The 13,285-nt window shown below is 37.8% G+C and overlaps 3 protein-coding genes across 3 annotated transcripts; 2 read left to right on the top strand and 1 right to left on the bottom strand.

Annotated features, from left to right (window-relative positions):
• Positions 1 to 6,828: 6,828 nt before the first annotated feature.
• Positions 6,829 to 7,559, top strand: MELLADRAFT_110064 (uncharacterized protein; the record flags this gene model as incomplete). Its single annotated transcript, XM_007414194.1, has 2 exons — positions 6,829 to 7,027; positions 7,255 to 7,559. The coding sequence occupies 2 exons, from the start codon at positions 6,829 to 6,831 to the stop codon at positions 7,557 to 7,559; spliced, it is 504 nt and encodes a 167-aa protein (XP_007414256.1).
• An 868-nt stretch (positions 7,560 to 8,427) lies between these two features.
• Positions 8,428 to 8,977, bottom strand: MELLADRAFT_91304 (uncharacterized protein; the record flags this gene model as incomplete). Its single annotated transcript, XM_007414109.1, has 2 exons — positions 8,428 to 8,816; positions 8,962 to 8,977. The coding sequence occupies 2 exons, from the start codon at positions 8,975 to 8,977 to the stop codon at positions 8,428 to 8,430; spliced, it is 405 nt and encodes a 134-aa protein (XP_007414171.1).
• Positions 8,978 to 11,788: 2,811 nt separating this feature from the next.
• MELLADRAFT_66274 (uncharacterized protein) lies at positions 11,789 to 12,649 on the top strand (the record flags this gene model as incomplete). Its single annotated transcript, XM_007414195.1, has 2 exons — positions 11,789 to 11,837; positions 11,898 to 12,649. 2 exons carry the CDS (start codon positions 11,789 to 11,791, stop codon positions 12,647 to 12,649), a joined length of 801 nt encoding a protein of 266 aa, XP_007414257.1.
• Positions 12,650 to 13,285: the final 636 nt, after the last annotated feature.

Here is a 13,285-nt window from a genome sequence, read left to right as displayed (position 1 = left end):
TGAGTTCCTCTATGAAAGTTGATTATCATATGACCATTGAACTATACTACCTAGAAATCATATGGATACAATAGGGCAGGTCAAGTAGGCCTTTTGTTTGCTTGTTTCAAATTTACCCATTACTTGAGTCATTCATTTGTTTCCTTGTGAAATTCAAAAAGTGGCTCAGGCACTGCTAGCTAGCAAACAGACAGAGGCCGGTAGAGTCTGGTAGAGTCCGGTTCGGTGTATGTGGTCAGATAGCTGCTTGATTCCGCACTGGCTTTGGCAAAAAAATTGAGTGGTTCTCAACTTTCAAAAAATCATGCTTCAATGGCACTTGAACCACCTTTGAATCATTGATTTATTTAGCACTGATAGCTAGAAATGATGAATCTTCAATTATAGCTTTGAATATATGATTTCTCCCACTCTCTCTTCCTGAATCACTCATCAGAAAAGAATATATATTGACCAAGGATTCCTTCCTATCAATATTTTATCTTTCATTTATGCATTGTGGATTATATACATCTATTCAAGATCAAATAGTAAATCCTTCATCTCAGAGAGCTCTTTGTAGTGTGTTCCTTATCGAATTTTAAATCAAACTAATATTCAACAGTAAGTCATTTAAAACCTACATATGATAAATAACTCATAACTTGCCTTATAATGGATATTCCTTTTGAGACTACTCTAGCCTACACAGGAACATACTCAAGATGAATCTTTCACTAGTATTACAAATGGTTTCCTCTATCCAATCAGGGGTTTTCCTTTGCATCTGAATATCTTTACCAATCAAGATGATCCAGGATTCTATAGAAGAGGAACAGAAGGTACACAAGATAATTCATTATATGGTCTTTAATCAAGTAAGTTCTTTCATGAAAGGTATTGATATGTATTTATAGATAAGGTTATTCTAATGAAATATAATAAAATAGATTCATGAAGATATAACATTCCACAATCAGTATATACAACTCAAAAGGATACTGAGGAGGTGATTACTCATTTTTTTTTTCTATTTTTTTCTATTTTTTTTTATTTATTTTTTTGCTTTTTTTTGCTTTTTTTTTGCTTTTTTTGCTTTTTTTTGGTTTTTTCCCCGTTTTTTTCTTTCCCATTCTCATTGTCTTTCTATATCCATCAAAGAAAGTCAGTTTCAATCCATGTATGAAGCGTCATATATAAATGAATAATTTTTTACCTGTAAATAACACCTTGGTCCAGTATAAACTTCTTTTAGATTCATAGTTCTTGAAATAATGACTCAAGTTTCTCTAAATTATGAAGTTTCATACACTTGAAGAACCTTGATACAATGGTGTTCCTGATCTACAGCTTGATTTTGAGCATGCTGGTATAGCTCAATAATTTTAATGTTGAACTTGCATGAAGCCTTGGTTCCAATAACATGGTTCAAGTTAGAAAAAACTTGAAATTTTGATGTCTACCTGTATCAAAATACTACTTACCATCTTGGAACCATTCAAAAATTATGAGAAAGCACTATCCACAAAATGTATTATAATATTTTTCTGTTAGATAAATAAAGTTTGAAGGACTAGGAGGATGAAGTACAAAATATATTGGGTACTTTCTAGTTGACTCATGCCATCATTATAGTTTACAGCCATCATGGAGATCAGAATCATATATTGTAACATTCAATCCTGATAGTCAAAATCTGGATAGTTGAACTATCAATTGGAATTGAAACTTTATAGAAAGTAGAACCTCAAGACTTTATATATACAAAAAGATCATCCAGAGACTCTCAGGCCTGCTAATTCAAAGATGATGAGGATGAAAGCCTTTGTACAATATGGAAAGAGAATTTAAAAAAAAATCAAAAAAGAATAAAATACCACAAAATTCTCACTATCTCCACATAGAGATCTATTGACTAGAATGAAGACAAACTATATTTGTCACTATAATGACCAATATCAAACCCGAAGCTCTAGAGTACTTTCTTACAAAATAAATATTTTTCAAAGCCAGAAGGCAATCAGGTCAAGAAAGATTAAACCTTGCACAAGATCTGGAAATGATTATATTTTTAAAGTATTTAGCATTGATCTTTGATTGATTAAATTTGATCATCTTTATCAAGAGTTATCATATGAAATATACCAGTCTTGAAATCTTCCACTCTGAGTTCAAGACTACAAAATCAAGAGATAGTAAAAGAACTGATCTTCCATGATATGAGATTGATCAATGTTTGTTTCATTGCATGAATAAGCTCGTACATAGATAGGAAAGCATGTCAGTGAATCTGAAAGGTCTGAAATATGACAAAATCAACAAGTGAGAATGATCAGGAATAAAAATGATAAGGTCTTCAAAATCATCTGCAAGTAAAACATTGAACTCAGCCAAGCAGCTGGCTTTCAGAACTAGCTTTTTGGAAAGCTAGCTTGAGATATTTTATCAAGACTTTAAATAGTGAGCTCCGCCAAGAAAAGAAGTGAATATAGCAGAAAGAGGAGAGATTTAGATTGCAATTAATAGAATGCAAAAATTTCGAAAGGTAGAGTGAAAAACATATGAAACAGAAAAGCGTGTCAAGGTACTCAAAAAGGAGAAGTAAATAAAACCACCACATATCAAATCATATGACCAAACATGCAAGCCAAAAGCATTTCTTACTAGGTTTTGAAGATATCTGATTGATTTCTATTCAAAATTTGGAAATAGTAGAGTTCTATGGCTTGAAAGAATGGAAGTAGGTAATCCAATACAGTTATTTATCAGCTTTTTTTTAGAAACTCCAGAGCCTTCCAGATCTGAGTAATATCTAGATATCTGGGATTGAGGTCCCTCAAGATGTATATACTTGTTATAGCCATCTGAAGATGAGATCAAGTTATTTGAAATCTCCTCTTCCTTCTTCTGTATATTGGTTTGAGATTCATAAGGATTGAAAGGATAGAAATATCAAGTATTTCAAAATTGTATTTAAAGATGTATTAGTTTCATCTTTATCAGCTTGTGCTCCAGCAAGATAAAATAAAAGATGACTGACTTCCAAATCTACTTGATCTTCACAACTTGAACAATCATTAGAGTCTATTGCAGCTCTCTTTTCATTCCACTAATATATTTATAGATACAAAGGATAGAGAAGTTTAGTCTCTGTCCTTCTGAGGAGTATTTATTGAAGTGGAGATAACACACCAATTGATCCACTCTGAAATCACTGGAAGAACCACTAGAGGATTTAGTACTACATTCATCAAGCTTTTTATTGAAATTAAACCCTATTGAATTCCTTTTGGTCTATGGACTCTCAAGTAATGGATAGCATACTAGACAACTACCTTTAAAATGATTGTCATCCTCATCACTAGACTCCAAATCTTCATTGGAAGGATCATGCTCTTCATCTGAAGGGTTAGTGTCTTTATCCAAAACTAATATGTTCATAGATTTCAACCAAGCATAATTTAAGCCTTGGTACTCTTGAGGAATATATAATACTATATCACTTACTTCTGAATCCAGTTTATCTTTATTACTAGACACTTCATCTTAATCCGAAGAATTCCCTTCATCTGAATACTTGTTGCTTTATCCTTAACCTGATATGGCCATAGATTTCAACAATAGATAACTTCAGTCTTAGTACTCTAGAGAGGTATATATTCAAGAGGAAATAACTTACAGCTTATCCTCTGTGGTACCACCAGAAGAGATACTGGAAGATCTCTTTCAAGATCCATTAGCGGGTATTGGATTAATATTGGTTGATATAATATTAAGTAATGTATTTAAAGGTACAAAACATACTTGTTAATCTACTAGCTCTTCACCTATGGAGCCTTTAGTCTTCCTTGGTGTTTTGTTTTGCTTTTTTCTTTATCTTTCTGGTTTACATACATTTTCTTATTATAACAAGATTTGTATTGATTCAAAGGATAGACAGAATAAGTCTCTTTCATCTTGAGTAGTATTTATCAAAGCAAAAGTCACTACCCAATTGAAAATCTGCCATTTGATTCTTCTTTTCCTTGAGAGGAGTCTGAGTAAGATTGATTGTACACCTAGAAAACGTATTTGAGGCAGATTTATCAGAATCTAGCTTTTCTTCTTTTTGATGACTTTTGGAAGGCTTTCCACCTGTGCTTCTCCTGATCTACACTTATAAGAGTTTGTTTATAAATATATAACATGAAACTTACATTACTTAATACAAAGAGCTTACTGATGTAGACTTCAGGTTATCATCAGCAAAATCCATGGATGAACTTGCTTGGACTTGATTTGCACTTGTAGGCTTGGAAAATTTGAGTGGTTCCTTCTGATGATTGGATATAAATCAAAAGGTATTTTTAATCAATCTGGAAGTTTCTCTTTCTTGAGTAATATAAACATACTTACATTGATAATCTTCTTGTACTCAGATCCTTGGATTCAGTGTCCCTGAAGAAGAGCTACTTAGATGAGAACCTCCTAAAATCAAGATTTGAAACCATATACCTTTAGAAATCCTTGATTCTTCTGTGATGTCTGTCCATTAGTTCTTGTATTAGACCAATATATACATATATATTGAGATAAAATCATATCAGGTCTGTATTCTTTCTTGGAATGAAGATATGAGATAAAACTCACATCGAGTACTCCTGATCAGGATCTGAGCTGAAACTGGAGCAGCAGTAGATGAGACAGAGGAAAGGTGAAGAAAAATCCACCTTTCCTGATGCTGCTCCAGTGGGATTATATAGTGAAAATGTAATGAGAACTATCACACAACTGAAATTTCGTAAAGCACAGCAAATAACCAATGAGAAAGTCTCGCAGGACTCTAGTAGACATGTTGGATATTAACATATTTGATATGTCACAGAGGACATCTGTCAAGCACGATTTAGTCACACAGGGCTGTAAGAACATGAGACTATCTCAACACATCACAATTTGGACTACAACCAAGATGATGATAGATCAAGGGGTAGGAATGCCGGAGGTGGTGGGGACAGATGGTCTCCTAACCGGAACAAACGATCAAGATCTCCGAATAGACAACACGGTAACCAAGACCGGTCTCCCAGAAGCACTGACTCATACAGTTGGCGGGATGATTATCAAAGAGATACCCAGCAGTCAGGAGGACAGAGCAAGTCCTTGAACAACGCATCGTCCGCACCAAAACGGTAGTGAGTCGACAAGGTGTCCTTGCTATACTATGTAGCACATTTGATGAAATGAAACAAACTTAGCGCTCAACATCAAACCCATCCCTTGCCCCAGTCCCAACGTGCCCCAATAAGAGTGAGAGACTTACATGAGAACTTTTCCTTGCCTTTAGCTCCAGCCCAATTAAGTCCGGACAAAGACGTGAAACCCCATCTCCTGGCAATAAAAGCACAAGTAGTGCTGGCCAAAGGGGGAAGTTGGACTTGGAATCAAAACCAGGGTCTTTGTCAAGTGAGTACGCGGCCTACAAAAGTGATTACGGCTTGAGGAAGAGATGGCAGAACTACCAAAGCAATAGTGAAGAAGTACAAAACAAGAAGAAATAGCAAAAAAGAGAAGCCTCTTTGGACATAAGATACATCAACAGGAGGATTGTTGCCCGGGGCCTTGTAGGGTATGGTGCAAAATGGATGTTGAAGAGTGGGAGAAGCAGCTAGAAAGACGCGGCTTACTAGCAAAGTATCAAGACACAGTTGACAGCTTCAGGTATGGCTTCCCACAAGGGATACCAGAACATACAATTGGAAGGCTCTCATGGTACACGCCAGACAACCATGATTCAGTGGATGAAGTAAATCTGGAAAAAGAGAAACATGAGGGTCAAATTTACCCACCATTTTCACATCAAGAGGTGTCAAGGTGGTTCCCTCTCTTCCAATCCAGCCCAATGGGAAGCACAGTGAATGGAGACAGGATATTCCGGGTTATACATGATCTATCGTACCCAAAAAGAAAGAAAAGAATACCATCAGTCAACTTTTTTGTCAATAAAAACCACTCCAAGACTTCCTGGGATGACTTTGCCAAAGTTGTGAAGTTCCTCAAAGCTAACCCAGGACGGTGGCTGCTAGCGCTTTTTGACTGGGAAAAAGTGTATCGCCAATGCCCACCTGACCCATCACAGTGGCTGTATCTCATACTGAAGGATCTCAACGGAGGCCTGTGGATTGACACAAGGGTTTTGTTTGGTGGGGTCGCCGGCTATGGGATCTTTGGCAGGCCAGCTGATGATTGGAGAGACCTGATGGAATTAAAGTTAGAAATTCCAAAGGTCTTCAGGTGCGTAGACAATAAATTACCATTAAAGAGGCCAGAGAGTATGGTGATGATGAAAGAAGTAGTAATTGTCAGTGAAAAGCTGGGAGTCAAGACAAATAAGTCAAAATACTGAGAGTTTGCGCAAGAGCAAAATTTTTTTGGCTTCATCTGGAATGGAAAGGATCATACCGTACAACTTCCAGAAGAAAAGCTAAAACAGAGAACAGATGAAGCAAAAGAATTACTTACCTGTGTGTAGAAGATTTCATTAAAGAAATTAGAGCAAGTGGCAGGAAGGCTATCCCATGCAACACTGATATTACCTCACATGAAAGCATATATGAGATCATTTTATTATTGTATGAAGAAATGGGGAAATAAGTGGGTTACAAAAAGAGTACCAGAAGAGTTAAAGGAAGACTTACAACAATGGGTTAAGAGGTTAAACTCCTTCCAAAACTTATGGATGATTCCAGACAAAAACCGACATGGTTTTAAGCACAACACACTTCTGAGTTATCCCCATTGGTACTCGACTTGCACCATCATTGTGTGCCTTCAAAATTAACACTTCCAGCCTTGGTGATCCCACCCTGCATGCAAGCCCCAGCACAATGGGCAGAACAATTCTGGCCTGCTACGGAGCTGCCACCGGTTTTTGACATGCCCACAAACTCCACTCCGGCCACCTCACAGGAACTTCATCCTGATTCCATCTTTGGTCGCATCACCAATGACATTCACCGTAAATCCAATTCCAGCAGCCAAGGAACTGCCGACGGCCTTGAAACAGCCCGTACAACCAAACCTGATGAGGAACCGGAGACCCCTCAACACCACCATGTTCCATTGATTTGACACTCTCCCCTGATGGAAATGTACACAGCGGCAGATAACCTGTAATCAATGAAGGGTCTGTCCAACTAGACAACCAGAGCAAAATGGCTCAGGCGAAAGAAGACGGGTCAGTCTTTGTGCTTTTGAAATAATGGCATCACTTTAACTTGTGCAACCATACCCTAGGTCTTCATCTTCGGTCACTCTCTAAAAATGGTGGCCAGGTTCGAAATTCCTTGTGTCCAGCCGGCTCTAATGGCATCAGGAGACCGTGCAAGGCAAGATCACGCGGACATGGTATTCACGGTGGGGTGGTCAATGGTGTTTTCAGTAGGCAACAGTGTATAGGTATTGCGGTTGGATTGACGAGGTCTCCTACCCCCGGTTTTTTTGCCAAGTTTGGAGCTCAATGTGATGCCACTGTTGGCAAGGCTTGCAATTTCTACAAGAAAAAGTTTAATAAGGTGGCTTTGTTTAAGTCCAAATCATAATTAGCACAGATAACTCTCTCTCTGTGAACAGACAAGGTGATAGACTTATGTTGGTGATGTGTGTATGTGTGTGCATGAACACCTCAGTCCGTCTCCCAAAATGTTTAAGCCTGACAAGTTTGTATTGGACTAAGATATCTATCTACGGCATCTACCCTCTTCAATGTAAACATGTTGACCACTTTTACACTCTGTAAGATAGTCATATTGGTTGCGGTGAATCACGGGAGGTTCATGAACCTCCCGCAATTTGTCACTCTATTACAATCAGAGCAACGGACACATGTGCCATCAAAGCATGAAATGGCAAAACCAAGATATGGGATGACCATAACCATATTCATTGCTTGAAAATATCCAAGAGGGTATAACATTTGTAGCACAAACTGGTCAGAAAATTGAGATTGTAGCTCATCCTAGTAAGCATGGTAGGTACTTCGACGTGTGATACATGTGATTTCCTGACATCTTCTCTTGCTCCAACCTTCAGAGACTCATCATTCCACCCATATCACATTGATAACTTGGCCCTTTTCAGCCACCATGTTGTGATGCATGACCTGTGAGGATAGAATGATCAGTTGTTTTGGAAGAGGAAGAGGTGAAATGTGCAAGAAGACATGCTAACTTGTACAATGAATGGTTTAGACACCGGATCTTGGTCAGTGACAATACCTTGGAAGTTAATTGAACAGCCTTAACTTTGAGAAGTTCGGGATCTTCTTGTACTTTGACTGGTGGCATATAAGCACCTAATAAAAGAAATCGGATCCATTAGAATCTTCAATTGTTTACAAGTATTGAATACTTACTATAAAAGTGTTCTTTTTTGAATGAAGCTGTCCAGCCAGTAGTATAAGAGACACGCTCAGCTGTGTACAGCTCCGAGTTCCACAAGAGAATGATGTGGAAACAGAGCTGATGCTGAGCGTCTTGCTCTTATGGCAGTCCGGTTGGCACTGCGCCGCAGTTGTGCCACGTAGGTGAGGGAGAGCCTACAACAAGTAGCTCCCATGTACCCAGAACACATTGATGTGTTGAGTTTGACAGGGTTACAAAATCTCTTCTCCTCAACTAAGAACTGTGAAATTGCTTCTAATTCTTTCATTTCACTTTGAGACATGATACTTGTAGCAGTGCTACTTAATATATCAGTTAATAATTTTTTAGGATAAAAATTAAATTTATCTGGATCTTTGACTTGTAAACTTTGACATTTTGGTCCTGCAAGGGTTTCAAGATTATAATCTAACAATGCTGCCAATCTAACAACAATTTCTGATTTTAACCTGATCTTGTGTTTTTGATTGGTTGTTCAGAAGGAAAGAAATCTTTCTGATGATTCTCAAGGAAGAAAGATCAATCAAACTATCTCAGCAGATCAGGTTGATGAACTACGTACAATGTTTATTTGTCATACGCTGTAGAACTCCTACGCCGGGTAGCGTAGGCTGAGCCTGAGAAGGTAAGAATCACCGTCAAGGAGGACGGATGGAACTACGGTGCTGTGAAGCTGCCTTTAACCTAAAGAAAGTCTAAAAAAAATACGTGAGACAAATTTTTCACAACCCCGCTGTTTCCAGTTTTCCTGTAAACCTGGTTTACCCTGTACAAGGATTTTCAAACTTCCAAACCCTATTTATCCTCCCACAACTTAGCCACATACACAATTCAATTAAAAAACATTAAAAAACAAAATTTAAAAATCCACAACTTGAGCTGGATTTGAACCCAGGTTCAGTCCTTTCCTTTTGGCCCTGACCTGGCCCTGAGTCGAGCTCAGACTCTTATAAACTAAAAAAAAAATCAACCCTTCATCCACAACTTCAACAACAGGATAACTTCAATAACACTCGATTCTAGACTCAAGTAAGCCTTTTTATATTTTCCTTCTAAGACTCTTCTCTTAATTGATAACTGACTAACTAATAAAAACTGCTTCAACGTTGAAAACCCCAAGATACTCGAGAATTCACACTTTTAGATCAAACAACTTGATCGCAACACTAACACACGCTTAAAAACACAAAACACACTTGATCGACTTGATTCAATCTCTGCATGATGATTCCCATCTTTCAGCACCAACCACCACCCCCTTTTATACCTTTCCAAACACCCAACCCACAACTTGGCCTCACAGCCCTTTCTTCTCTTTGCTCCGACCTTCCTTTTGCTCCAACCAATTCCTATCAATTCCAAGAGGCTCTCATGCCAAGTTCATTCCCATTCGACTTGGTTCTTGCCCTTTCCAACTCAGGTTTGTTTTCTTTCTCTTTCTTTTCACATTCTCTTCTATACTTTATCAACTACTGACATCATCTCTCCCTTTTATCCTATCTTCTCTAGCTTATTGCTTCCACCCTCCTAGCTTAACTTCTTCCTTTTCACACTCCAGGTACGTTTCTCTCTCTTTCTACTTTCTTATTTCTTTCTCGATTGATTTGTATAACTGACATCATTTCATATTGTTCATCTTTTAGCTAGTTCTCTCTTGGCAAATCAGCTTGGTTCTTCAGCTTTCTACCTTATATCTCGTAAGTTCCTCTCATTTTGTTTCTTTTAAACAATTTTTACCTAATTTTTGCTAATCTTTGTCTTCTTTGATTTCCTTCTTTCACTCGTTCATATTCTTCTGTTATCTTTCCTTTGTATTGTTTTTTATATTATCATTTTAAATTTTTAATTGTTTTGTTTTCTTGTCTCCCTTGCTTAGTCTCGGCTATCTTATGTAGTGTGATTAAAAAACAATTTGAAATTTAGATAACTAAAAAAAAATTCTTTTCTCAAAACTGAAGTCGAAAAGCAAGAGTTGCCCAAATGAGAGTTGCTGAACTGAGATAGAGATAGAGCTTGATCAAGATAGGACTTGATGGATATAAAAAGGAGGGATGCAGAGAGCTTTTGCTTTCCACAACACGTCTATTCCAAAGCTTGGGTTCAAGTAGGGTGTCAAGCAGACAAAAGGTGATTTGGATTGAAGTTTGAACCAGAGAAAATTACAAGCTTGAGGAAATTTGTTATTAACATTGGATTGATTGAGATCCTTTTGCTCAGCTTGGAAACGGCCAATGATACTCAAATTCTTTCTCAGGTGAGGCAGTGACATCCGTTGCGTGTGATCATTCCATATTGGGAAAGCACTGGAATTGCTCTGACATCCCTGTTCTTGGGAACATTCAATTTTTTGATTTGGGCCAGTTTGGGCCAAGTGGAATGAATGACACATTCAATTCTGAAAGGGTCTTTGAATTGAATAGAATTCTTGTGAGTTTTAAAACTGTTGTGTGGAAAAGCCGGTGTTGATTTGATTTCCTTCCAACTGGTTGCTTAATGTTGTGCATATTTGGGAATGAATGGATGAATGGGTCTAACCCGTTCAATTGGGAAAGGATCTTGATTGAACTCTCTGGATCAAAGGGACCCTTTTCTTTTGAAATTGACTGGCCTGGTTCCTTTGTTTCAAAGATAATCAATCGTTTGATTCCACACCAGTCACCACCATTTTGTCTTTGAAGTCCTTCTGGCCTAAAGTTTTATCTTCACCTCAACATTTGTTGTCTCTCACATCTACTTTAGTTCTGTCTCTTCATTCGTATCAAAAACTATCGCTTTTCAAAAGGACTTCTCTGTTACTCTACATCTCAATCGCACAGAGCATCCTAGGTCAATTTTTCCCCCAATTCACTGTTCTAATCTGCACATCTTGCTTGACCTCCTGCTTCAAACCTTGAGCTCATCTCAACGCATAACCCTGAAGCTAAAGGTAGAGCAAGATTTGTGGATTTAAAACAATGGATGAAGCAAGAAAAAAACCAAAACATAAGTCTCTGAGTACCATCCTTTCTCGCAAAAATCATACCAAACGCAAGAATGCTGAGAAAAAGGATCAAAGTTGTCCACCACCCAACCACCGTGCTGCAAAGAAAGCTGAAGTTACTGAACTTTATGGACTCCCACCTGAAACAAAATTCTTGTTCTTCAAGAAAGGCGATAAATCAAAAAAGCCTTTTCAAATTCACTTCGGGACTGTTGTATGCCTTGACAAAGACACCTGTGATCTACTAGCAGTGGTACAATTTGTTGAGCATACTCCTGACAATTCAGCTTTATTTGAAAAACACAATCACACTATTCCAACTGTATACAAACATGCTAGAGCCCGAGGATTGGTGAAGATAAAAGATGCTGCAAAGAAAGCCAGAGCAATCCGAAAAAAGTATGGCAAAATGTATGCAGCTGGTTTCAGACCTGGTTTTGATCCCTTAATTAAAGCAGGTTAGTCTCTCACCAAATTTCTTCCAATGATCAGGTGAAACTGACATAAGTTGTTTCCAGCTGTGTACGCTTTCAATGCAACTACAAACGCAAAGCTTCGGTGGATGCAAGAAGATCTCACCTGTCAAGGAAATCTTCCTGCAATCAAGGATTTCTTTGCTGAACGTTTTGTGAATTTATCTTCTTACACTTTTGAATCAAACACGGAAATTGCTTCACGCACTGGTGCTCCTTTGTGGGCTGGACAAGCTTTCTACGTCTCACCTAACGCACAAGTCTTCGCTTCCAACATTGCTGTCACATTTGACAAGTTTGTCAATGCACCTCACAACAACAACAATATCAGTCGATATTCTTTTGGTTTCTGGATATGTATCAACTGCAAAACTGGGAAACTTTACTCACTAAAAAATGCTGAGTTTAAAGGCAATAATGTTGGATCTTGCTTCTTTTTGGACGACTACAACATTGTAGTTGATTATGATGAGTGTGATGGTGTGGTTGAGATGCTGTGGAATAGCCACATTGAGCACCACACTTCTAATTCAGAAACTTATAACGCTCGGAACGTTACAGTTGTCCCTCCAAGAGGAAAAATTACTCGATCTGGCTGTGCTTGCCAGATCAACCAAACTTTGGTGGATAGAATTAATCAAGTCAATGAGATGCGTGGTGATATGAACGATGAGGAGTGGAACAATTTTCGTGGAACTCTTTTGACCGGCTATCCTGAGGAGGCACGCAAGGAAAAAATAGCTAAGTTGGCTGCAAAAAATGGAATTAATGACCTCAGTTTATCATTTGTACCTTGAAATGTTATTTGTCAAATACCACTTGTTTTCCTATATTTCTCATCTTCACTTCTTTCACTCAAATGACTTTCCATTTGTATGTTGCGTTTCATTGATCAGATCAACGTAAACAATCACTTTCAAGCAATACTATCTTAACAGCTTGATCTTGAGCCCTACTTCACATCATTTTTAGATTAATTGATCAAGTTACTGGGGAATCATATCTGATGTCTTTAATTTCTTGGTTGGAGCTTCATCTTGTGAAGCAAAGTTCACAGCCTATGAGGTCCAGATGTGTGATCCCGAGTTTCTAACCAAATGTAACAGCTTTTGCAGCTTTGTATGACTTGGTGTCAGGTTGGCTGATCCTACGCATCAACACCCTAAAGTTCTTATCAAGTGAGTCAAAATCCACTTTACATATATCCTAGCAAGTTGATGTTGGCTTGATCATACCCACAGATTGCCCTCTTGCCTTTTGAATATTACCTGAATATGTACTCAAGGGTGTGATTGAATTTTACTCATCCATTTCACAACATTCACCAGCCACCCTGCTTCAATCTTTGGCAGTGATAGACAAACTCTTGACATTCACCCTATTTGAAGAACTTTCACTTGAAATCAAAGTTCATTGAGATTTTGTTCTATAAC

Source organism: Melampsora larici-populina, assembly GCF_000204055.1.
Source record: "Melampsora larici-populina 98AG31 unplaced genomic scaffold MELLAscaffold_41, whole genome shotgun sequence".
NCBI classification, from domain to species: Eukaryota; Fungi; Basidiomycota; class Pucciniomycetes; order Pucciniales; family Melampsoraceae; genus Melampsora; species Melampsora laricis-populina.
The sequence above is the reverse complement of the archived record's forward strand: the minus strand, read 5'-3'. Positions and strand labels throughout refer to the sequence as shown.